Source organism: Balaenoptera borealis (genome assembly GCF_965194805.1).
Source record: "Balaenoptera borealis genome assembly, chromosome: 13".
NCBI lineage: Eukaryota > Metazoa > Chordata > Mammalia > Artiodactyla > Balaenopteridae > Balaenoptera > Balaenoptera borealis.
The window spans coordinates 10579541-10605983 of record NC_138870.1 but is presented as its reverse complement, the minus strand read 5'-3'; the positions used below and the strand labels follow the sequence as shown (position 1 = coordinate 10605983).

Sequence of the window (26443 nt, the reverse complement as noted above, 5' to 3'; positions counted from 1 at the left end):
AGAATGTTCCATGCGCACTTGAGAAGAAAGTGTAATCTGCTGTTTTTGGATGGAATGTCCTATAAATATCAATTAAATCTATCTGGTCTATTGTGTCATTTAAAGCTTGTGTTTCCTTATTTATTTTCATTTTGGATGATCTGTCCATTGGTGTAAGTGAGGTGTTAAAGTCCCCCACTATTATTGTGTTACTGTCAATTTCCTCTTTTATAGCTGTTAGCAGTTGCCTTATGTATTGAGGCGCTCCTATGTTGGGTGCATATATATATTTATAATTGCTATATCTCCTTAGATTGATCCCTTGATCATTATGTAGTGTCCTTCCTTGTCTCTTGTAACATTCTTTATTTTAAAGTCTATTTTATCTGATATGAGTATTGCTACTCCAGCTTTCTTTTGATTTCCATTTGCATGGAATATCTTTTTCCATCCCCTCACTTTCAGTCTGTATGTGTCCCTAGGTCTGAAGTGGGTCTCTTGTAGACAGCATATATATGGGTCTTGTCTTTGTATCCATTCAGCAAGCCTGTGTCTTCTGGTTGGAGCATTTAATCCATTCACGTTTAAGGTAATTATTGATATGTATGTTCCTATGACCATTTTCTTAATTGTTTTGGGTTTGTTTTTGTAGTCCTTTTCTTCTCTTGTGTTTCCCACTTAGACAAGTTCCTTTAGCATTCGTTGTAGAGCTGGTTTGGTGGTGCTGAATTCTCGTAGCTTTTGCTTGTCTGTAAAGCTTTTGATTTCTCCATCAAATCTGAATGAGATCCTTGCTGGGTAGAGTAATCTTGGTTGTAGGTTCTTCCCTTTCATCACTTTAAGTATATCATGCCACTCCCTTCTGGCTTGTAGAGTTTCTGCTGAGAAATCAGCTGTTAACCTTATGGGAGTTCCCTTGTATGTTGTCATTTTTCCCTTGCTGCTTTCAATAATTTTTCTTTGTCTTTAATTTTTGCCAATTTGATTACTATGTGTCTTGGTGTGTTTCTCCTTAGGTTTATCCTGTATGGGACTCTCTGCGCTTCCTGGACTTGGGTGGCTATTTCCTTTCCCATGTTAGGGAAGTTTTCGACTATAATCTCTTCAAATATTTTCTCGGGTCCTTTCTCTCTCTCTTCTTCTTCTAGGACCCGTATAATGCGAATGTTGTTGTGTTTAATGTTGTCCCAGAGGTCTCTTAGGCTGTCTTCATTTCTTTTCATTCTTTTTTCTTTATTCCATTCTGCAGCAGTGAATTCCACCATTCTGTCTTCCAGGTCACTTATCCGTTCTTCTGCCTCAAGTATTCTGCTATTGATTCCTTCTAGTGTAGTTTTCATTTCAGTTATTGTATTGGTCATCTCTGTTTGTTTGTTCTTTAATTCTTCTAGGTCTTTGTTAAACATTTCTTGCATCTTCTCGATCTTTGCCTCCATTCTTTTTCTGAGGTCCTGGATCATCTTCACTATTATTCTGAATTCTTTTTCTGGAAGGTTGCCTATCTCCACTTCATTTAGTCGTTTTTCTGGGGTTTTACCTTGTTCCTTCATCTGGTACATAGCCCTCTGCCTTTTCATCTTGTCTATCTTTCTGTGAGTGTGGTTTTTGTTCTACAGGCTGCAGGATTGTAGTTCTTCTTGCTTCTGCTGTCTGCCCTCTGGTGGATGAGGCTATCTAAGAGGCTTGTGCAAGTTTCCTGATGGGAGGGACTGGTGGTGGGTCGTAGTGTGTTTTAAAATTGAAGGATTTTTATATGCAAATTTTGGAAAAGTAGAAAAATTGAAAATGACTAACAAAATTTTATACTATTCAGCCTTAGGCTGTTTCTAGGCTATCACTAAGCACAAACTGCTGACAAACCAGAACCTTAAAAGGAAATATATACTGTACATCCATCTTTACTGTTATATTCCAGGGGTAAAAGGCTAGCTCATGCAGGAAATGATATTGTTTAGAAAGATATATCCTTGGGTTCTAGCTAAAGAAAACCATACATATTTTATTTAAGGTCATAATATAACACAAATTGAAAGTTTAGAGAAACAGAAAAGAATGAATAATCAGTACATAAACTATCTGATAATTAATTATTCCAGTAAGTTGATATTTAATATGGCTTGAAACTAAAATCAGAATTTAACCTGCATATATTTGGGTAACCTGCATACATTGACTAAGAACAGAAAATTAAAGCAGTACATCCCAGATGTAATTCTGGTCAAGAATTCTCTTGGCAACTTTTATCTTTTTATTTATATGGAAGATTTTAAACTATGGACAACTCCCCACCCCCGACCCTGTCTTCTCGATGTGGCTACCTTCCATTCATCCCTGAAAGCCCAGCTCAAATATTTCTTCCACTGTGAAGGCTACCTCAAATTCCCAGGTCAAATTAATGATTCTCTCCTCCATGCCTACCTAGTCTTTTGAGCATCTGGCCAGTATTACACATACTATATTACTACGAGTTATTTACCTGTCTAAATCACTCACAGAACTATAAGCTCCCAAAGGGCAGAAACGGTGTCTTATATTCTTTGTATCTCTGCTATCTGGAGCACCACCAGGACCTGGGCAGGAGTTTACCCATATTTTGCAGAAATGAATGCCCAATATAGTTATCAAAAGCTGTTGCCATGAGGCACAAAAGTAAAACGAAGAAGTGGTAACTGAGAGAAGAATATGGATTAAAAAGCATCTTTGGGGGAGGATTTCCACTTCTGCCCGTGAAAGATTATCTGCTGTTATGCCTGACAGTCGTAAACAGCTAGAAAACCAGACAAAATGTATGAAACACTCTTTTCAGATATTGTATAACAGGCAGTGCAGGACTTTAAGCCCCACAAGAAGGAAAACAAGTTAGTTCTATCATTTCCCCAGCTTACTGCTAAAAGGCAGGTCTCAGGATGCAGACCAGGGAGGCCCAGTGGCCTCGGAGTTGAAGACAGAGCGGAGTTTGCAGAGACTAAGGTGTCTAGAACTTACACGACAGAGGATGGGAGGGAAGGGCGTTCCACAAGCACACTCTGGAAATCACACAGGGCACTCTTGAACCCCTGCACGCTAACTTGTGAATTTATGAGCCGAAATTCCACAGGGCTGGAGAAAGAACCAGGAAAGCAGTAAGCCAAACAATTTCTGAAACTCACATAGGGCTAAGAGGAGTTCATGTTCCCACCAGCCAGAGTGGAAAGACCTCATAATATATGGGGCAATGGGTAGCGTCCTCTGAAGGGTATTGCCTTAGTAGGGAGGTTTAATTAAACCAGACTTAAAGCTGCTCTGGATGAGCCCTAACCAAACTCAAAAGCAAGCCTAGAACTGATTACAAGTAACTTAACCTTATGCCAGAACCAAGTCCAATCTCCTTTAAAGGAATCAAACAAAATCCAGCACCCAAAAACATAAAATATACAATGTTTGGCATACAGTAAAAATCTTCCAGGCATGAAAAAAGCAGGAAAATGTGACTTGAGAAAGCTCATTCAATTAAAAAAAACAGATCCAGAAATGATGGACTAGCAGACAACAGTTAAAAGAGTTATTATAAATATACTATATATGTTCAAAAAGTAGAGGAGAACATAAGCATGATAAAGCAAAGAAATGACTTTTTTTTTTTAAAAGAGAGGAAGGGATATCTAAAGCTGAAAAACAGTTATTTGAAATTAAAAATACAAGGGTGGGGGGAAGAGATAGCTAGAGAGTTTTGGACTGACATGTACACACTGCTATATTTTAAATGCATAACCAACAAGGACCTACCGTATAACACAGGGAACTCTGCTCAATATTATGTAACAACCTAAATGGGAAAAGAATTTGAAAAACAATAGATAACATGTATATGTATAACTGAATCACTTTGCTGTACACCTGAGACTATCACAACATTGTTAATCAACTATACTCCAATATAAAATAAAAAGTTTAAAAAAAATGCATTGGATGGGATTAATGGCAGCATAGACATGACAGAAAAAAAAGACCACTCAACCTGGAAACACAGCATTAAAAATTACCCAAAGTAGGACAGAAAGGAAAAAGACAGAAAGGAGAAGAAATCCAAAAGGTGCATCAATGACCTGTGAGAAAACACCAGGTGCTCAAACATAGAAATTGGGAAGGGAGGGGGCAGAAAAATACTGAAAGAAATAATGGCCAAAGTATTTGATAATAACTATAACCCTATAGATCAAAGGACATATGGTGCACATTAGTGTGAACTCATCCTTTTCAATATATATAGGTTAAACATAAAAATAAATACCGGTGCAAATGTGTGAGTTTGTATATATAAATATACACATATATATATTTCCTTGCTAAACACACCAAGAGGGTCTGGGAGTGGTTTCTAAACACCACCCTCCACTAAAAGAACCGGGGCTCCTGGAGAAATGCTTGATTCTAGGGCTGAGGCCAGGGAAGAACAAGGTAAGTCTGGAACATTATATTGTGCCATAAAATAAAAATATTTTCAAAGGATAATGAGAATACGTCAAAAGGACACAGGAAGCTAAACTGATGGTATTCCAACTAGCCAAATTTGGAGCATTTCGCAATTAAAAATAAATAGTCGCTCCTTGGTGTCCATGAGGGGAATGATTCCAGGACCCCCGTGGATACCAAAGTCCCTGGATGCTCAAGTCCTTTATATAAAATGTATTTGCATATAACCTACACACATCCTCCCTTATACTTTAAATCATGTCTAGATTACTTATAATATCTAATACAATGCAAATACTATGTAAATTGATGTAAATGATATGTAAGTAGTTGCTGGTGCTCAGCAAATTCACATTTTGTTTTTTGGAACTTTCCGGAATGTTTTTCCTATTTTCAATCCGCCCTTGGGTGAATCTGTGGATGCAGAACCCACCAATACGGAGGGCCAAATGTAATGACTTTAACAGATCACAACTCATTGAATAAAATAGGAAGTCACTGTTCCACACTGACTTAAAACAAATAAATGAATAAAAACTGGGGATAAGAGAAAGGTCTTCCTTACAGTAAAATGCAAACTAATAAATGTAGAAGGAATGATAAAGTTAAAAAAATCACTGTTTGACAACCATCACTGTATAATTAATTCAAGCAAGAAATATCAATGGATATCACGACTGGTGAAAGAAAGTGTGTTGAAAAACAAGATTACATAAAGTCTCACAATATCTCCTCAAAAATATAGTAGTTACCAAAACAAAAAGAAAAAACTTTATAACAAAACTGGGCAAAACTGACATTTTTATATAAATAAAAACAAAGAATTTGTTTCCAGCTGACCTGCACTACGAGAAATGCTACAAGAAGTTCTTCAGACTAAGAATAAATGACATCAAATGGAAACGTGAATCCATAGGAAGGGATTAAGAATTCCAGAAATGATCAACATGGGTGTAAACATTCTACATATAGTTTTTTCTTCCCTTAATTTCTTTAGAAGATACATGATTCTTTAATTAAAGACACAGACACACCTCCTCTGAGATTTCATGGAAAGAAACAAGAACGGATGCAGGCACAGAGATTTGCTGGAGTGCAGAACGAAGTGAGGCTGCTCTCGCAAACGTTCTCCATTGGTTTCGAGTGACCATTCTCCTAGTGCGTCCCACTCTTCTGAGTAAGACTCACACTTTGCCAGTTAACAGCCACGTTTAAAAGGTTAACTGAAGCGCTATTACACATACAAATAAACCTACAAGGTAATCGGGAATGAATTATCAACTTTTCAAAGATGGTATCTGGGGGAAAATACACTCTGAGGATCAACCCTGGGTCTGGAGGTCACCGCTCCGTGGTTCAGAGAAGACTGTGGCTCTGATTAAGACCCACCCCCTCATCCCCTCCTTTGTCACTCCACTTTCCAATGCAGAGGTAAGGCCTGACAGCTGGCACAGGCAGATGTCTGATAAATGCCAGGACCTTCTTCGTTTATATTATTTGTCTGGCTGATAGGTGGGTTGGTGAGAAAGATGTGAATAAACTGGTCATTTGAAATCCAGTTCCCTCATGTTCTTCACATCAACCTTTTCCATCGATTCATTCTTTCCCTGCTTCAACCTCCAGCGCTAATTCTCAACGTTCCATGTGATTTGAGAGCTTTCACTGCCGTTTTGTGAGATTTTGCTCCACCAAAGAAAGCTCCAGGCTCTTTTTAATTGTCAAAATCTCCTTCACATGCATCATGTTTTTTTTTAAGCTAAATTGATAATTTATTAATAGCTACTATACATTTGTATACATTTCCTCCTGGTGTGTAGGTTCATCACAAAAACCAAATTACTGTATATAATAGAAGCTGCCCGTTAATCACAGAATCAGAAGTTTTGCTATTGCTTGAAAGGTAGTCCCATGACGTTGGTGTTTTATCCTTTATATATTCAGAGACACATATACCTAGAATATAATCAGTATTGGTCATTGGAAGCCTTGAGGCATCTTCCTCCAGCAGTGCTGGAAAAACACTGATAACATTTTTGGTACTAAGTGCTTCCTTTCCAATATCTCTAAATAGGCAATAGGATTTTTTCTTATCACAGTTCTTTCAACAATTGCCATATTATAATTATCTAGACATCAGTTTATACAATATTAGTTACAATTTCAGTTAAGATTTTGGAAGCAAGAGGCATATTTACAAATCCTTTCCCAGGATGAAGTACTCCAATCTGTCAGTCAGTCATTAATTCAAGACACAGTCTATAGTGGACATTTGTGATTTCTCCCACAGTAGCAATTCCTGCCTAATAGTCCTCAGTTTCCATGCTAGGAGCCATATGGTTCCAAAAAACCCTACTATACTTTAGTGGTGAAGCATGTGAGCTAGACTAAGCCAATTAGGTAGCCTGTCACCTAGGCATATGACCATGTGACCCACGCCTGACTAACTAATGAGAATCTCTTTTGCTATAGAGTGTGCATTATATGGATAAAAGACCTGGAACTCCTGTAGCCATTTTGCTTTCATGTAGAAAACTAGTCAAAGGATGGAACCAATACATGAAGGATGACAGAGTGAAAAGACAGAGAAAATTACAGAAAAGTAAAATGAGACCCTGACATTATAAACCTCTGGATCAAACAGCACCTAAACCTGAACTACCTGTGGGATTACAACTGTTTCACAGCCGTGCAACTGTGCAGTCCCACAGGGTCCCGTTCTCAAAAGGGGTCCCCCACATTTGGTTCAATGCTCTTGTGCTGCCTTCTGAAATTCTTAATAATTTTATCTTAGGACCTGTGTCTGTAAATGAAGTCCTATGGAACAATGGAGCGGGTCTATAAGCAAAGAAAATATACGTGGCAATAACTAGCACGTGCGGGGCAGTCCAGGATTCTTGGGACTCTGAGAGTAAAACCCAGTCAGGACCTGGATACAGATCTGCAGAAGCAGCAGCCAGGGCAGCAGTGGCTGTGAGCCAGCAGAGAGGAGGGGCTGCTGGTGGAGGCAGTGCATGGGGACTGGCTTGCCTGTCTCTGCACCCATCCCACTGGCATCTGCACAAACGTTACCTCTGGGAACTGTCAGAACTGTCAACAGCAAACTACAAGTACATAAAAGAATATACTTGGACATATGCATCACATTCTTAACAACCAAGCACAGAACTCCCAACAGAGCTGCTTAGTATCACTGAGGCTTTTACACTGTATATGTTTGATCTCCCTTGTTGGTAACAAAGACAGTCCCCTCCTAAGGCAGCAAGACAATCTTTTTTTTTTTTTAATTATTTTATTTATTTATTTATTTTTGGCTGTGTTGGGTCTTTGTTGCTGCACGTGGGCTTTTCCTAGTTGCAGCGAGCCAGGGCTACTCTTCATTGCAGTGCGCGGGCTTCTCATCGCGGTGGCTTCTCTTGTTGCGGAGCACAGGCTCTAGGCGTGTGGGCTTCAGCAGTTGTGGCACGCGGGCTCAGTAGTTGTGGCTCATGGGCTCTAGAGCGCAGGCTCAGTAGTTGTGGCGCATGGGCTTAGTTGCTCCTCACCATGTGGGATCTTCCCAGACCAGGGCTTGAACCTGTGTCGCCTGCATTGGCAGGAGGATTCTTAACCACTGTGCCACCAGGGAAGTCTGACAATCTTATGTCTTGTTGTATCCAGGGTCAGTAACAAAAATGATCAGTCAGTTGCGAAGAAAGTCATATATGTACGCACCACCATGTCCTCTCACGCGTGCACATATATTCATTACCAGGAGTGGACAGAATAATTATTTTATAACTTTTATATATAAAACATCAATATTGCATTTCACTTGTGGGTATTTCATTTCTATAGAATGATGTAGGATAGTGAGATTAATTAAAAAATATGAATGGTTGAATTTTAAGTAAGAAATCCATAGGGTTTGTTTAACCTCTGGGAATCTAATTTGCATCAAATCTACATTTTGCTTTTGTGCTCTGTCGTGGCCATTTATTGCTACCTTCTAATTTTTTAATTTCTCATTTTCTCTTAAGTGTGTTACATTTCAAAGTAAGTTGGTACTTCAGAGACTGCTATGAAAAAAAGAAATTCTTTTGGCTTAAAATAAAAGAGGAACTTTACTAATGTAATGTTATTTGGCATGCATATGGAGCATAAATTATACCCTGGGATAGTTACCCAAAAGGGTTAAGACCAAAGAAAGAATCTGCTTGCTTATTAAAAATGCACACATTACCTCAGTCATAGGAATAGCCCCAAACTCGCCCAGCCACTGCCTCTGCAGATCACCCACCAGCATTAGCATTACATCATCTGACATTATGGAACAACTGTGAACTCTGTGTAGTACTTGAATGTATTGTTTTGAAAGAATACACTGTCATTAACTGGAATAAAAGCTTTCTGAAATCAAACCTGGGGGGTAGCCCTCACTGTGTGGCCCTTTTACTACTTTGAGAAACAGCCTCATTCTGAAAGCAGTAAAGGGGGAAAGAGATTAGAGTATAAAGGCAACAGAGATGAGTGATCCCTGCCCAGGCCAGCAAACAGATGCAGGGTTTTACATTACCAGGCAGAACAACGTCAAAGCAGGAGGCTCTGTAACAAACCCGGCACCTGAAAATCCAAACCAGCTCACGCCCATCACCCTATTTCCCATTACAGCCTCGTGATTTTTACCATGGGCTTCGCTAGAATTGGAAACTGAGTCTTTCTTTTTTAAATCAAAGTATAATTGACTTACAATACTATATTCATTTCAGGTGTACAACATAGCGATTCGATATTTTTATACATCACGAAAAGATCACCACGATAAATCTAGTTACCAGCTGTCACCACAGAAACTTATTACAATATCACCGATTATATTCCTGATGCTGTACCTTACATCCCTATGACTTATCTATTTTAAAACTGCAAGTTTATACCTCTTAATCTCCCTCGCCTATTTCCCTCATCTGCAACTCCTCTCTCCTCTGGCAACCACCAGTATGTTCTCTGTATCTATGAGTCTGAAACTGAGTCTTATTCTATGTACAAAATAGTTAAAACTCGATGTCTTGATGTCATCTTGAGACGGGCTATCACTTATAGCCATGTGACTCTAGGCAATGAATTGAAGCTCTCTGAGCCTCAGTGTTTTAATGTAGAAAATGGAAAGAATAATAGGTATGCAGAGCACGGGAGGTGAGGATTAGCTGCTATTACTATCATGATGATACTTATCACTTCCACCCAGTTGTCCCCTTTGCCTACCTTTTCTAACCACTGTCCAAGATGTTTCTTCTTCACAAGTGGAACGCGAGCATCAACTTAAATGCTCACTGGCTTATTTTGTTCCCTGCAGTCTGGCCACTGCCCCTTGTTACCATTTCTATTTTCACATCACTCTCCTCAGGTGATTTCTCTACCCTCCTTAGCCAAATCCTAGGACTCCTCTTAACTACACGCTGCTTCTCGCGAGCTTTCCTCTCTCCTGCACCTACTCTCAACATACTCAACAGCCAAGGTTCAAAGAGGTGAAAAACAAAGTCAAGGCAACACAGCCAGTTGGTAGCCAAGTCACAGTTAAAATCCAGGTAGTAGAACCCTTGTAAACTGTTGGTGGGAGTATAAATTGGTGCAGCCATTGTGAAAAACAGTATGGACGTTCCTTAAAAAACTAAAAATAGTACTACCATATGATCCAGCAATTCCACTCCTGTGCATACATCCAGAAAAAACAAAAACACTAATTCGAAAAGATACATGCACACCAATGTTCATAGTAGCACTATTTACAATAGCCAAGATATGGATGCAACCCAAGTGCCCATCAACAGATTACTGGATTAATATGTGGTAATATATATACAATGGAATATTACTCAGCCTTAGAAAAGAATTAAATACTGCCATCTGCAGCAATGTGGATGGACCTGGAGAATATTATGCTTAGTGATATAAGTCAGACAGAGAAAAAGACAAATACTATATGATATCATGTATATGCAGAATCTAAAAAATAATACAAATGAAGGTATATGCAAAAGAGAAATACAGTCACAGATATAGAAAACAAATCTGAGGTTACCAAAGGGGAGAGAAAAGGGGTAGGAACAAATCAGAGGTATGGGAGTAACAGATACAAACTACTAAATATATCAATAAAATAGATAAGCAACAAGAATATGCTGCATAGCACAGGGAATTAAACCCATGATCTCAGAATAACCTACAATGGAATATAATCTGCAAAATACTGAATTACTATGCTGTACACCTGAAACTACACAATACTGTAAATCAAATATGCTTCAATAAAAAATAAATAAATAAAATCCAGGTAGCAATGCAAGCAAGTCCAGCTGTGTCGCATTAACTGCACCACACTAATAATTCACTCTTGGGGTTCCCAGTGACGATTTTAAATCTGAGGTTAGCTTCCCTTAACACCAAACCTTCTCCCAGATGTTTCCCCTACTAGTCAACTTATCATAAAATATGAATTATTTCAAATGCTTGAAGAAGAAACACTAATTCCAGAAAATTATTAAATACATCTCAAAGTTCTGGGGTTGTTTTTTTAGTTTTTAGTTTTTGTTTGTTTTTAGCATTTCCCAGAAGTGGAGACAAAACTAGATCTCACAGGTCTCACCCAGGACTAGACGACTTTGGGAGGAGAGAGGACATAGTTAACAGGAAGTGGAGGCACGAACATTGTGACTGTGAGCAATACATGCAACTCCAGAAGGGATGGAGGACAGAACACAAGTGTCCGCCCCTAAGCTTCTAAAGATAAAGGTGTGTGTTTTAAATCTGACTGCACAAGGATATATGAAAATGGAAATTTCACTAATGTTGGCTTCTTTGGAGATTCACATTATTCCTCAAAATAACAGAAACTAATGAGAAGATGGGTAACGGGATGTAATGTGTTGTTTTGCATAAGAATGAGAAGAGTTTACCAGTGTCTAACACTGAGGCCTCCGGGGGAAGACTGAAAGCTTGTATTTCCTCATCTGTAAAGCAGATGAAGTACTGGGAAGAATGAGAAGTATATGGGTCATCTATAAAGCACCATTTGGTTTTATTTCTGTTTTTTAAGTACAGTGTGGAATAGTTTAACTAGTACAGGATTTGACATCAGTGGTAAAGGTTCAAGTTCAACCTCTAGCTGCCAGCTGTCTAATCTGGCACAAATCATTCAAACATATTTAATGATGTAAGAACTAAAGGGATATTGTATATGTGTGTGTAGGGGAGGGAACCTTTTAATACAAATAGCTCTATAAATGTAAGATGTTTCATATTATATTGTACCAGGTTAAGTAAGCCAGGGTAGGCCAACTAAATCATTTACATTTCCTAATCTTTTGTGGTGAGAGGGAGACAGAGTGATTCTTACAGCAGAAACTCCATTCAGTTAATAGAAAATCACTGCCACTACTTAATAAAGATATGAAAATAATAAAGTAATGCATGTATTAATAACAAGTTAATAAAAATATAAAATAAAATTATCCAATGAATAATAAAATTCATATTAAAAGGTAACTACCTCAATATATGCTAATCATATATTAAGAGGGATGACGGTTTGTACACATTCTCTCCTTTCAGACACGAACTCTCTGTCAAACAAAACAGTTGCCAGGATTAATTATAAGTGTATCAGTGATCATGGAGATTTTCTCTATGGAGCTGAACTAGTCAACCCATAGTCCAGATCACAAATAAGAATGAAAATCTTTTTGTGGAAATAAGACAGGTAAGCCAACTTCATCATCATTCATTCATTCATTTACTCAGTCCCTACTTTACACCAGGCTCTATTCCAAGTGCTGAGGATTCAACAGTAAACAAAACATGGAAAGTTCCTACCATCATGGAGCTTTACATTCCAGCAGGGAAATACAGACAGTAAACAAATAAGTAAACTATGCAGTAAGTCAAGGGTGATTATATACTCCAGAGAAAAACAGGCAGGGAAAAGGGCTGCAATTCTAAATACAGCAGTCAAGGAAGGCTTCACCAAGAAAATACCATTTAAGCAAGACCTGAAAGAGATGCATAAGGCACAGAGATATCAGGGGAGAATGGTGGGGTTATGCTCATCTTTCCAGCAAGTCCAGATAAGATAAAATGCAATCCCTGGAAATAATTTCTATCCTCGTAAATGTATTGAGGCTTGCCTTGGGCCCTAGTATGTGGTCTATCCTAGAGAATGTTCTGTGTGCACGTGAAAAGAATGTGTATTCTGTTTTTTTAGATGTAGTGTCCTGTATGTATCAATTAAGTCCAACTGTTCTATTGTGTCATTTAGGATCTCTGTTGCCTTAATGATTTTCTGTCTGGAAGATCTGCCTATAGATGTCAGTGGGATGCTACTACAGTCAATGTCTTGTAATAACCTCTAATGGAAAAGAATCTGAAAAAGAATATGTGTGTGTGTATGTGTGTGTGTGTGTGTATACACACACATATATATATAAAAAACCGAATCACTTTGCTGTACACCTGAAACTAACACAATATTGTAAATCAACTATACTTCAATAAATTTTTTTTTAAGAAATGCAAGCCCTTACCTTTCAAAAGTGGCTGGAAGGTTGGAATCTCTTGCAACTTGATGACATCGGGATCATTGCTGACATTCCGTGAGGCCTGGGAGCCCTGAGCTACAACCACAATATCATCCATCTTGGCTCTATGCTTAGCTGGAGAAGGGGCCACTGAAAATAAAGTTACACCGCTCAGGAATTGCATGTTATTTAGCGACCTCCGTCTCACCAAAGCTGTTTTCACTGTAGTCATTAAAAACGATATTTTTTACACAAAAGGTGTTAACCGCAGTTATCCTGCAGTGGGGGCTGGGTAGGGGAGATGAATTACAGAGGACCTCTATTTCCCATGGTATTCAAAAAAAACCTTCAAACTTTATAGGACCATATACCATCTATGAGACTGCTTTTGTAGTTAAAAGTTTATTATTCAAAACACAAAATAATAACCAGATTGTTTTTAATTTTTACTTCTTTGATCCTCCTGACGTTTGTCCCTATTTCCCAATGAGGAAATAAGCATACAAAATTTAGCTGTGACTTGCCCAAAGTCACCAGTGCTAGAAACAGAGTTGAGAAGGGAAGTGGAGGTAAATGGATCGTTGGTGTACGTGGCCCGTCCCAGTGACGCTGGGGTTGCAAAGCTGTGTAGCCACCCTGTCACAGCAAGGCCAGCATGACGACTAGATCCTAGTCACAGGAGAAAAATCCTGGTTCTTAACCCTAGATGATGGCACCAGCCCCCTCACCCTTAGAGTCACAGGGCAGAAAGAACCGGCAGGTCCACTGTAGGCTGAGGCAAAATAAAGAAACTTGAAGGACTGCTAAAGAGGCAGGTCAATTTCAGGTACCTAGGAGAATGTAATCCATTTAGAGGGAAGTGATTCAAACTATCAAGGACTCCCCAGACCAAGACATCCTCTGCTCCCAAACATCTTCTGGTTGGGGCAAGAGGGAATCTTTATTGTTTTACACTCTAGAAGGTAGTATTTGCAGGCCCATCATAATCAGGTCTCAAAGGTTGATCCAGGTATGCCAGAGAACTGCCCTGCCTCCTGGAGGCTAACATCTCTTAAGGCTTGGCATTCACTCTTTTACAATCTCAGCTACTTTCATTGCTCTTCGAGAAGTCTCTCTTCGCCTCTTTTGGTAATTTACCTAATGTTTTACAAATCCCAAGCCAGAAATCTTTCCTAGTACAAATTCAGTGATTCCTCCTTCCCCAGATTCCAGAGGAAAACAGAGTTTACTAGATTCTAGCTAGTCTCGACTACTTGTCTGTAAAATGGGGCTACTGTGAGGATTAAACATGAACACATGTGAAGCACTTAGGACAGGGAACCAGGTAAATTCTAACCTATGCTATTCGGTAGTATTGGTTAGTATGCTCTAGTACTGGTTAGAGCCCATGCTGTTGGTTAGTAGGTGAGCAAGCCTATTAAAAAGATGACACGCTTCTCACAAAATATGCTTCTGGCCTCACACAGAGGCAAGAAGGTAAGGGGTAACAATTATTACTGCATTTGTTGTAACAGATACTACATTCTGGGTCTTTCAAAGAAATAAGAATGAATGTAGCAGTAGATGCTGCTCACCGTTAAAATCTGTCTCAATCTAGCCCCCAGAATGATAGACTGAACTAGCCTTGAAGGTTACATTTCAGTGTGGAATACCAATAGACCTGCTAGCTTCTACATTTCTGAACTACACATCCTACCAAGATCACAGCAGTCCATGACCACGGCTCTTTTAAGGACCCAGATATAAGCCAATTTGGATTAGCAACTCCAGAGCTTATCTGGGACAGTCCTAGTGGTCCTAGAGTTTGGTGGGTAACAACAAAAAAAGGAGCAAATGATCCTCAATTAAGCATCAGCTGTTTTATTTGAGGGCTCACTATACTACAGGAACAATAATCCTCCCATTCCTACATCAAACTCGGAGAGAAATCTAAACAACATGGGCGGGGGAAGAATAGGGAAAAACACCAGATCTTGCCTTCCTGGCCAGCTTCTGTATTAGAAAGGGAGCCGAGACACCTTCCGATGGGAAGATGCAGTTTCTGGACTCGCTCTCACCCAAGGGTTCACGGCGACTGTTCACCTGCCACACATCCCTTCTGAAAAAGAATCTCTAGAAACCATTTTTAAGAAGGAATCTGTTCTTTCAGGTCCTAAGACCCATCCACTGCGCGACCCAAATCTCAATGTCAGTCATGAATACTAAAGCCAAATATTAATTAGGTCCTCCTTCAAAGAGTAGGCTGCAGCTGAGAGGAACAGCTGTTCTGAAAACAAATAATGGGCTCGGGCGCCCACGCTGGCTTAGCTTGCAATCACAGGTACCGGCTTCCATCAGGGGAATCAAGGCTAGGGCAGATGGTAATTTTTTCTTTTTTTCTTTTTTAAGAAAAAAGCATGGTGAGGGCTTCCTGTGCGTTCCTGTCCGCCGGTCCCAGTCCCCAGCAGGCTGGAAGGCAGCCCGCCCCGCAAGCAAACAGGGCTGGCTGGAGAAGGGTGGAGATCAGGGCACCGACCTGAGGAGTTCAGATCGTTGGGTCGGCTCTCGGCCTCGGAGCTCTGCTCACTGCCCATGGTGCTGGCAGCGGAGGAACGGCGGAACGGGCGGCGACCGCTCGGGCGGCGGGGCGACAGGGAAGGGGCCGGGGACCGAGATGCGGAGGCTACACAGGCTGCGCTGTGGGGATGGCGCGCCCAGCCCAGGCGGGGGCGCGGGCGGCGGGGGACCGGGGAGGCCCTATCCGGGGAAGGACGTGCAAGGAGGTGCGGCGGAGCTACACACCGCTCGTCTGCCTTATTTAGGGAAACCCAAGGCAAGGAGGCGGGGAAACGCCGGGCACCCGCCGTGCCTGCGGCCGGCGGGCGGCACCGCTTTCACTCACTCGCTCGGGCGCCGCACGCTCGTTCCTTCTCGGACGCGGATTGGCGGCGCCGGCAGCGCGCAGCCGTCAGTTCCGGGTTAGAAGGCCCACCCCCCACGCCACCGCCCCGGGCCCGAGGGAGGGCGGGGAAACTCGCGCTGGCGACTCCGGGGGCGCAGCCTTAAAGGGCCCGATCACCTCAAAGCCAGAACCGCTCCAAAGGGTTACCCGTTTCCTGTTGTAATGTTGCGCGTCACCTTTAAGTATCATCCACACCCGAGGCACTTTATCCCCATCGTTAGAACTTTATTAATAGGCTTTTGGGGAGTTTGTTTTTGTGTGTGTTTTTTTTGGTATTTATTTTTGGGTTTTTTTAATTGACATATAATTGACATAATATTGTATGAGTTTCAGGTGTACAACATAATGATACATTTGTAATATATTGCAAAAAATTTAACCTTGTTTTACAGATGGGGAAAGAGTGGTGCTAGATAGATTTAGGATTGGAATCCACAGCTGCCTGGATGCCAAGCTCCTGTATCAGTTCCCAAAGCTGGAAGTTTGGCAGTGGAAGACCGTACAAAAAATACTAGATGGTGAAAGAAGGAGCTGGAAATGAGGAGAAAATGCTGATTCATGTGTTAGGGCGTTTGTGCATCTTCAAAGGAAAGTGGATGCCCCAAGTCTAGTCACTTTCTGGCCACCTTGACAATTATCCACGAGGCATTCTGAAACGAGCAAAGGCAAGAAAGAAGTACTACAGGTAACGCAATACAGAAACTTCCAACTTTGGCAGGTCAAGGACTTACACCTAGCAATGCATTCCCACCAAGGAGTTGGGTGGCTCTGGGGTTCTCAGAACTTTGCAACTCATTTTATATTGTTTGTTTCACGAAATTTCCAGCAAATGCCCTGAGAGTGTCAAATTGATGAAATGATTTTCGAGTCCCTTCCACTCTACCATATCACAGACATTTCACCTGTTTTCACTCATTTGATTTTCACAACAACCCTGACGCCCATAAACAGGTAACTTCCTCATGGTTAGGTAAGTGGTGAAACTAGGATTTAGGACTCTCTGGTTACAAATCTCATGCTCTTTCCTCTGCTCACCATTACAATACAGTCGTCCCTGGGTATCCGCAGTCCCTGGGTATCCACGGGGGATTGGTTCCAGGACCTCCAGCAGATACCAAAATCCATGGATCCTCAAATCCCTTACAGTTGGCCCCTCCAATTTCGAAGGGTAGGAACACTTGGGTATGGAGGGCCCACTGTACCTTGAGAAACGTGCAAATGAATGTAAATTCAGTATTTTGTGGGAATGTGAAGATAGAACTAAAAACTGCCTGAGAGATCAAAAGAGTCTCCTAAAAGACTATAGTCTTGAAGTTTACATAAACCACCAGGCTGATGGGACTGGGAAGGCCTTACTAAGCAATGTGCCCATTCCCTCTTGGGGCTCTCTCTCTCAAGACATTCCCTCTTTGGGGATGGGTGAGAGAAGAAGTAAGAGTGGGGAGAGTAAGTCATATTCTGACTCTTGTTCCCTCTCTTCCACACCAAAGTATATTTATCTTGTGTTCCATACCCTAATCTGTACTGATGTGATGGTGGTTTTTATGCTTCCCTTAGGATAAACGTTTCATTCTAAAAGGAATATTTTGTCCATCAACTGATGAATAGATAAATATATCATCCCATTCTCTACTGGCCAGCAAGGTCTCTGCTGAGAAATCTGCTGACAACTCTATGTATGAGAGATTTTTTTTCTCTTGATGCTTTTAAAATTCACTCTTTGTTTCTGATTTTAGACAATTTTATAATTTGTCTTGGAAAAGAACGTTTTGGATTGAGATTTTGGGGTGAGCTATTAGCTTCATGAAGTTGTATGTCCAAGTCTCTCCCCAGGTTTGGAAAGTTCTCAGCTATAATTTCTTTAAATAAGCTTTTTACCCTATCTCCTGCTCTCCTCCTTCTGAGGCTCCAGTGATACGTACATCGTCTCTCTTGTGGTGTCCTATAAGTCCCATAGGTTTTCTTCATTCCTTTTCTTTTCTTCGCTTTTCTTTTTTAAATTAATTAATTTATTTATTTTTGGCTGTGTTGGGTCTTTGTTGCTGGGCGCAGGCTTTCTCCAGTTGCAACAAGCAGGGGCTGCTCTTCGTTGTGGTGTGCGGGCTTCTCATTGCGGTAGCTTCTCTTGCTGTGGAGCACGGGCTCTAGGCACGTGGGCTTCAGTACTTGTGGCACGTGGGCTCAGTAGTTGTGGCTCATGGTCTCTAGAGTGCAGGCTCAGTAGTTGTGGCTCATGGGCTTAGTTGCTCCGCGGCATGTGGGATCTTCCTGGACCAGGGCTCGAACCTGTGTCCCCTGCATTGGCAGGTGGATTCTTAACCACTGCACTACCAGGGAAGTCCTCTTCATTCCTTTTCATTCTTTTTTCTTTTTTGCTCCTCTGTTTGGGTAATTTCAGTTGATCTAGTGGCCTTCTAGATCACTGATTCCTTCTGGTTGGTCACACCTGCCGTTGAAGCTCCCTGTTGAATTCTTCAGTTCAGTCATATTCTTCTGCTTCAAAATTATTGTTTGGTTCTTTTTTTATGTGTTCTGTCTCTTCGTTGAACTCATTTTGTTCTTGTATTGTTTTCCTGATTGCGCTAGATTGTTTGTCTTCTTTTCTAGCTCTCTGAGCATCTTTAGAACAATTATTTTGAATTCTTTATCGGGCAATTCTTGGACCTCCATTTCTTTGGGGCCAGTTACTGGAGGCTTACTATATTCCTTTGGAGGACTCATGGTTCCCTGATTCTTCGTGATCTCTGTAACCTTGCATAAGTGTCTGCTCATTTGAAGAAGCAGTCACCTCCTCCAGGCTTTATGAGCTGACTTTGGTAAAGGAAGATTTTCACTTGCAGGTGGGGACGTGCTGGAGCATGCTGTGACTCCAAGTCTAGTGGTGCAGGGCGCCAAGTGCAGGGGTATGTGGTGGCACAGGGTTCAGGGTTACATGGTATCTTTTAACTCAGGCCACTGGAATCCACAGTGTCAACAACTGTGGCCCTTGGCAAGCACTTCAGTGCGTCTATAGTGGCTCTAAGGGCCACTGTTGGGGTCCTCAGCAGCCCCTCCAGATCCAGCGGCTAGAGACCAGACAGGTAGTAGTGGTTGCTGATGCCGTAGTGATGCACACACTCGGCTGCGGGGGTGCAGCTGCAGGTGCCTATAGAGACGCAGGAGCTGGTTGCCAACACACACATAGCAGTGGGGGACCGGGCAGGCAGAAAGGCTCAGTGCCAGCCAAATGCTCATTGGCACCTGCAGGGGTCCTGGCTGTTGGCTAGCACTCCTTTAGCTGCCAGGTCTCACCGTGGGTGCACGGCAGTGGGGGCCAGTGACAGGGGCCTGGCCAGGGGCATGCAGGTGCACATCTGGAGGGACTGGCTGAGGTGAGCGCAGTGGTACAGGCCGGTGACAGAAGGGCCTGATCTGGGCCCACAAGCAGCTGCGGGGGCCCTGGCTGTTGGCACGCCCTTCTGTGGCCACACAGTTTGCCCCAGGCACGTGCACTGCGGGGGAGGCCCGTGACGGGCATCAGGTGGTTGGCATGCAAGGTTGCAGCTGGAAGGGCTAGCCCAGATTGTGCACATGATGGTGGGTGTCAACCAGAGGGTCCAGACTGGCATCTTGCATTCATGCAACCACAGAGGCCTGGGCTGGCTGCCAGTGTGGTTCCAGACTCCAGGGGAGGATAGGGGCAGGGGAGGGAGCAGAGAGGGACACAGGCAGCTGTCATCAGTGGGTGTGAATACCTGTAGGGTGAAATCTATGGGGGGCAGGGTCTGAGGTAGCTGTACTGGTCATCAGTTTCTTCAGTGGTGAAAGCTGCTGGGTTTGTTTGCAGAGCAGGTCACTGGAACCGTGATCTCTTCTACTGCATAACTGCTGTTAGAAGTTCCTGCTTTTCCTCCTCGTTCCTAGCCATCTCTATACGTCTTAGCTTTGCAGGTCTGGGTGGGGTGAAACCAAACGTGGACCATCATGCGGTGCCCTGAGAGGCTGGGGAAGCTGGGTCCTCACCCCACTCCTTCTTTCTAGCAAGGGGAACTCTTTCTTGCTGGCAAATTCCCTCTTGGTGCTGAGCAGTGCTGGCTAGGGGGATGGGATGATGCGGGCAAAATGAAGCTACCTTCCTTCTTTCCTTGTGTAGTTATTCTCAAGTTTTTTGTTCTGCTGGGTTGCTGTAGTTTCTTAAGTGGACTCCAGAGCTCTCCCAGACCTGTTTTTGTTTGTAGATAGCTGTCTAACTGTTCATCTTTGTGGGGGCACAGAGGCTGGGGCCTCCTATGTTGCCATTTGTTTTCAGTGAATGGATAAATAAAACGTGGTATATCTGTATAGTAGGGTATTATTTGGCAGGGAAAAAGAAGGGAAATGAAGTACTAATACATGCTGCAACATGGATAAACCTTGAAAACATTATGTTATGTGAAACAAGCCCATCACAAAAGACCACGTATTGTAGATTCCATTTACATGAAATGTCCACAAGGGGCACTATAGAGACACAAATAAGTAAGTAAGGCTGAAAAGGAGGGCGGGTGCTGAGGGGATATGGGGAGTGACTGTTAATGGGTGTGGGGATTTCTTTCTGGGAGTGTTGAAAATGTTCTAAAATTTATTGTGGTGGGAATTCCCTGGTGGTCCAGTAGTTAAGACTCCGTGCTTCCACTGCAGGAGGCACGGGTTCGATCCCTGGTCAGGGAACTAAGATCCCGCATGACCTGTGGTGCAGCCAAAGGAAAAAAAAAAAAAAGAAAAGAAAGCTAAAATTTACTGTGATCATGGTTGCACAACTCTGTGAATATATTAAAAATCACTGAATTGCACACTTTAGGCGAATTGTATAGTTATGTGAACTATATCTCAATAAAGCTGTTACTCAGAAAAAGGATATTGGAAGATAAAATGCCTTCATTCATTGACTCAGAGTTTATTGGGAGCCTATAATTTGCCAGGCACTTGCTAGACACTAGGGAAGAAAGATCCAGCAAGACTCAGTCTCCCTATCCTTAGGAAGCTTACAGTCTGGTGGCAAGAAAATTAAATGGACATTTTTTTATCTGGCTGCAGGTTGCGGGATCTTAGTTCCCCAACCAGGGATCAAACCTGTGCCCCCTGCAGTGGAAGCTCGGAGCCTTAACCACTGGACTGCCCGGGAAGTCCCTAAATGGGCGTTTATAACACAAGGATTCTGCTGGAGAAGGAAGGTAGCTTCATTTTTTCCACTCTGTCCCATCCCCCGCCAGCCAGCACTACTCAACACAAAGAGGGAACTTGCCAGCAAGAAAGAATTCCCCTTGTAATGATACAAATGAACTGATTTACAAAACAGAAATAGAGTCACAGATGTAGAAAACAAACTTATGGTTACCAAGGGGAAAGGGGGGGGGAGGGATAGATTGGGAGATTGGGATTGACATATACACACTATTATATATAAAATAGATAGCTAATAAGGACCTACTGTATAGCACAGGGAACTCTACTCAATACTCTTTAATGGCCTATAGGGGAAAACAATCTAAAAAAGAGTGGATATATGAATATGTATAACTGATTCACTTTGCTGTACAGCAGAAACTAACACAACATTGTAAATCAACTATACTCCAATAAAAGTTAATTAAAAAGAAAAAAAAAAAGAAAGAGTTCCCCTTGCTAGAAAGAAGGAGTGGGGTGAGCTTCAGCTTCCCCAGCCTTTCAGGGTACCGCTGGAGGGGCTTCAGAGGTAGGATACATTTGAGATTGATGCCTGTAGCACCCCTAAAATCACTTCCACATGAATAGCAACCTATGGGGCTTATATACACAATAAGGAAGAATTAAATAGCCTTTTCCTGTTTATAAAGCACTTTCATATATACTGTCCCTGTATGACCTGCCTACAAAGTAGATAACACTTTCCTAATTTTACATAGAGGTTAAGGGGTTTACTCCTGATCACACAGCTAGTAAGTGATAAAACCAGGATTCAAGTTTTCTAAAACTCATTATGCCTCTGTCTACTCCAGACTAGCTCCTCCTCCTCTGTCTTTATTTTACCGGGCACCCCACCCACCTGGTCTCCCAAGCCAGAAATCTGGTTAGCCTCACCACCATATCCAGCCCACCACCACGTCTGCAGAGCCTCTCTCCTTAATTTCTCTTTTGTCTCCTTGCATAGTTCAGGGCCTCCTCGCTTCTCTCATTCCTTGGAAAACAGAAGCCTCTGGCCTCACCTCCTTCAATGCATCCTTCATGTGGCTGGCACGGAGAATTTTCTAGAATATTAATCAGGTCTCTGAACCTATCACTGCCCTGCTAAAAACCTTCAATAATTCCCCATGGCTTCAAGATAAAGTTTAAAATTTAGCATATGAGAACATTCTTGCTCTGACCCCAGCCTCTCTCTATCCCTTTTTTTTTTGGCTACACCCGCATGGCATTCGGGATCTTAGTACCCAGACCAAGGATTAAACCTGCACCCCTGCAGTGGAAGCACTGATTCTTAACCACTGACTGCCAGGGTAGCTCCTATCCCTTTTTATACAGGCAAAGTTCATGCCAGTCGGGATGAAATTCCCTGAGAAGTCCTGTTTTCTCTGTCTGGAATATTCAGCTTTTCTCTCTCCATCTAGTTAACTGAACTTCATCCTTCAAGAGTTAACTTATGGTTGGAAACTCATGTCCACACAAAAGCCTGCGCACAGGTGTTTATAGCAGCTTTTTTCATAACTGCCAAAACTTGGAAGCCACCAAAGTATCCTTCGGTGGATGTATAAACAAACTCTGGACCAGACAATGGAAAATGAAAAGACATGGAGGAACCTCAAATGCATATTACAAAGTGAAAGAAGCCCATCTGAAAAGGCTGCATACTGTATGATTCCAAGTACGTGACATTCTGGAAAAGACAAAACTATGGAGATAGTAAAAAGACCCATGTTTGCCAGGGTTTGGGGTAAGGGAGAGGGATGAAAAGGCTGAACACAGAGGATTTGGAGGGCAGTGAAAATACTCTGTATGATACTATAATGGTGGATACATATCATTATGCATTTGTCCAAGCCCACGGAATGTACAACACTAAGAATGAGTGTAAGGTCAACTGTGGACTTCGGGTGATTTTAATGGGTCAATATAGGTTCATCAGTTGTAACAAATATACCTCTCTTATGTGGGATGTTGATAATGGGGAGGCTGTGAATGAGTGGGGGCAGGGGCATATGGGAAATCTCTGTACCTTCTCAATTTTGCGATGAACCTAAAGGTGCTCTAAAAAAATAAAGTCTTAAAAAAAATTTGAACTTATGCACCTCCTCCCAGAAGTGCAGATTAGATGTCCCCTGTGTGAGCTTCCTTAGTTAGCATCTTCTATTATAACATGTAGTCTTTACACAATCATTGATTCACCTGTGTGTCTTTCCCACTGAACAATAAGCATCTTGAAGATAGATTTATAACCAAGCAGGACCCTATGGGGCCTTCCCAGGACAGACCCTCCCGCATATCCTCTGCTGTAGCTCTTCTCTGGAGTATCCAGAGATAGTATTGATACCGACCAGGGTTCTTGGCCTTCCCAAGAAGGCCAATTTCAATAGAAATTGACTAGAGGCCAGACAAGAAATTCAGGCAAGGCTTTACTGGGGCCCCGCTGCAGCAGGAGGGAGCGAGCACAAGCTTTTTCCTTATGTGGGGTCGGAGGGGTGGCGTAGGTGTTTTGCCCACCCCTTAGGTGGTGTTGAGTGCAGGGGGCATGCTCAGTACCCTGCTTTTCTCCCAACACCCTGCTTTTGGCTCCCGGCTCTTCAGAACTGGCTTTTGAGTTTTTTGGTCTTTTGTATCTTTTTGTCCATAATTTGCCCCAAGGCATGCACGCAGTTATTTTTAGTCCCATATAGTTTCTTTGTATTTTGCTGCTTGAGGAGAGGTTTGTCCAGGTGCAAGCACTGCAGCAAAGGTTCCCTGGTCCCAGCTGGTCTCAGTATCTCACGCATATTTCATGAGTTTTTCAGAGGCTAAAAACCACCACCACATGGAAGAAATTAACTATTTGATGATAATGAGCAAGTAGCTCCCAGACCTTCTGGCACCTAAGGATTGATAATGTTAACTGCCGTGTTACCTCACCATCAACCAGTCAGAGAATTATGCGTGAGCTGATCACACACGCTGGGACGCTCCATCACCTGGCCTTTAAAAAGACTTTGCTGAAATGTTTCGGGGAGTTCCGGAGTTTTTTGGGCACTAGCCACCCGTTCTCCTAGCATGGCCCTGCAATAAACCTTTCTCTGCTCCAAACTTCAAACTCTTGACATTTTAGTTTGTTTGGCTTCACTGTGCGTAGGGCACATGAACTTGTGTTCAATAACAGATTCGTGTCTTATCGGTCTTTAATTTCCCATGCAGATGCTTAATGCATATTTTCTGAATAAAATACTTCAAAAAATCTGCCTCTGCATAAATGGTACTTCTAAGTATTAGGAGAAGAGGATTTAGAATCTCTTCGGCAACAAGGTGACAATGGATATAATTTCTAATTTAAACTCCTAGTTCATATCAAGAGAAAATTTTTCTTTAATCATTATTTTCATCAATTGTCCTCTGTTCACTGTCATAACTGAAAATATATTACTTCAACCATAACCAGGTTCATCGTCTCAAAACCTTGCATCTGGCTCTCTTCCTGTTTCCCATCATGGTTCAAGATCAAGGTGCAAAGGAGAACCCCATGCGGGAACTTCGCATCTGCAAGCTCTGCCTCAACATCTGTGTAGGGGAGAGTGGAGACAGACTGACCGGGGCAGCCAAGGTGCTGGAGCAGCTCACAGGCCAGACCCCTGTGTTCTCCAAAGCTAGATACACTGTCAGATCCTTTGGCATCAGGAGAAATGAAAAGATTGCCATCCACTGCACAGTCTGTGAGGCCAACGCAGAAGAAATCCTGGAGGAAGGTCTAAAGGTGCGACAGTGCGAATTAAGAAAAAATAACTTCTCAGGTACTGGAAACTTTGGTTTTGGAATCCGAGAACACATCAATCTGGGGATCAAATATGACCCAAGCATTGGCATCTACGGCCTAAACTTCTACGTGGCGCTGGGTAGGCCAGGTTTCAGCATCACAGACAAGAAGCACAGGACAGGCTGCGCTGGGGCCAAACACCTAATCAGCAAAGGGGAGGCCATGTGCTGGTTTCAGCAGAAGTATGATGGGATCATCCTTCCTGGCAAATAAATTCCCCTTTCAATCCAAAAGGCCAATAAAAAGTTTTCAGTGAAATGTAAAAAAACAAACAGACAAACAAAAAACAACCCAAAAAACCAAAACCTTGAATCTGAAGTTCCTAAGTGGGGAAAGGTCTACTTAGCTCCTAGCATGGACCACCTATGAAAGGAGATTCAAAGATTGTGACCTCTCTATACCCTGGACCTTCGTGTATATCATCTATAGATAAAATGTACTCAGCACCTCAGTCTCTGGTTGCATCAGGAAAATTACTCCGATGGGAATTCACACTGGAGTTTACTTTGGTCACTCTTCAAAACAAATATTCGCAACATTATTGTAATTCAAGAGCAGGTCATCCTCTGGATACAACTAGTAGAGTTAGTTTCACACAATGGACCATTGTTCACAGGCATCTCTGGCAACATATGCCTCCAGTAGCTACTGGCTAAAACTAGAGCTGTTGGTTCTCAGGCCTAGAATAATAATCTACAGCTGCATGGTGCCTTAGTTTTGAAAGCTCTTTCACACCAACCAAGGTAGAGATACCGTGAAAGGTTAGAACACTTGGCAAGCTGTGTCAGTGGTTTAGTAACGTTGCACTTGTTCACCTGTATATGAGGCTGGGGGAGCAAGCACTAATTTAGAAACACACTTGTAAAACCTACGCCTAGCCCTTCTTTTCCATTCATGCAATCAACAAATATATTTTTGTTAAATATTTACTATATACCTATTACATACCAGGTACTATGCTAAATATCAGGGATAACATTTTAATAATAGACACCATTGTTTTCATCATTATTACCCATACCTATTAACAATAAATCATGCGGAATCCCAATGCCTTCTCGGAGTCTTGACTTGCACATTTAACTCAAGAATTGCCAACCTAATTAAGGACCCGCCATGCCTTGAACGATTGAAATAGGATTCTCTTAACTATGCCCCTGATAGAAGGCACTGTAAACTCTTTTTTTTTTTTTTATTTTATTAATTTATTTTTGGCTGTGTTGGTTCTTTGTTGCTGCACACGGGCTTTCTCTAGTTGCGGCGAGCGGGGCTACTCTTTGTTGCCGTGCGTGGGCTGCTCATTGCCGTGGCTTCTCTTGTTGAGGAGCACGGGCTCTAGGCGCGCGGGCTTCAGTAGTTGTGGTTTGCGGGCTCTAGAGCTCAGGCTCAGTATTTGTGGCACACAGGCTTAGTTGCTCCGAGGCATGTGGGATCTTCCCGGACCAGGGCTCAAACCCGTATCCCCTGTATTGGCAGGCAGATTCTTAACCACTGCGCCACCAGGGAAGCCCAGGCACTGTAAACTCTTGAACGTGA

General features: G+C 42.2%; 1 protein-coding gene and 1 pseudogene across 3 annotated transcripts in view; one reads left to right on the top strand and one right to left on the bottom strand.

Annotated features, from left to right (window-relative positions):
- BORCS5 (BLOC-1 related complex subunit 5) overlaps nt 1-16010 on the bottom strand; it is a 97244-nt gene extending 81234 nt beyond the window's left edge. Inside the window, exons 1-2 of one of the 2 annotated variants that reach the window (XM_082348900.1) lie at nt 15862-16010; nt 12987-13130 (exon numbers count right to left, since the gene is read on the bottom strand). In XM_082348900.1, coding sequence (XP_082205026.1) covers nt 12987-13130; nt 15862 — 145 coding nt within the window. In that variant the 5' untranslated portion in view covers nt 15863-16010. The other variant, XM_082348899.1, reaches the window with a different exon arrangement.
- Nucleotides 16011-23757: 7747 nt separating this feature from the next.
- On the top strand, nt 23758-25179 carry LOC309608604 (large ribosomal subunit protein uL5 pseudogene; annotated as a pseudogene). The gene has a single exon. The product of its transcript is annotated as a large ribosomal subunit protein uL5 pseudogene (transcript).
- The last annotated feature ends 1264 nt before the right edge of the window (nt 25180-26443 follow it).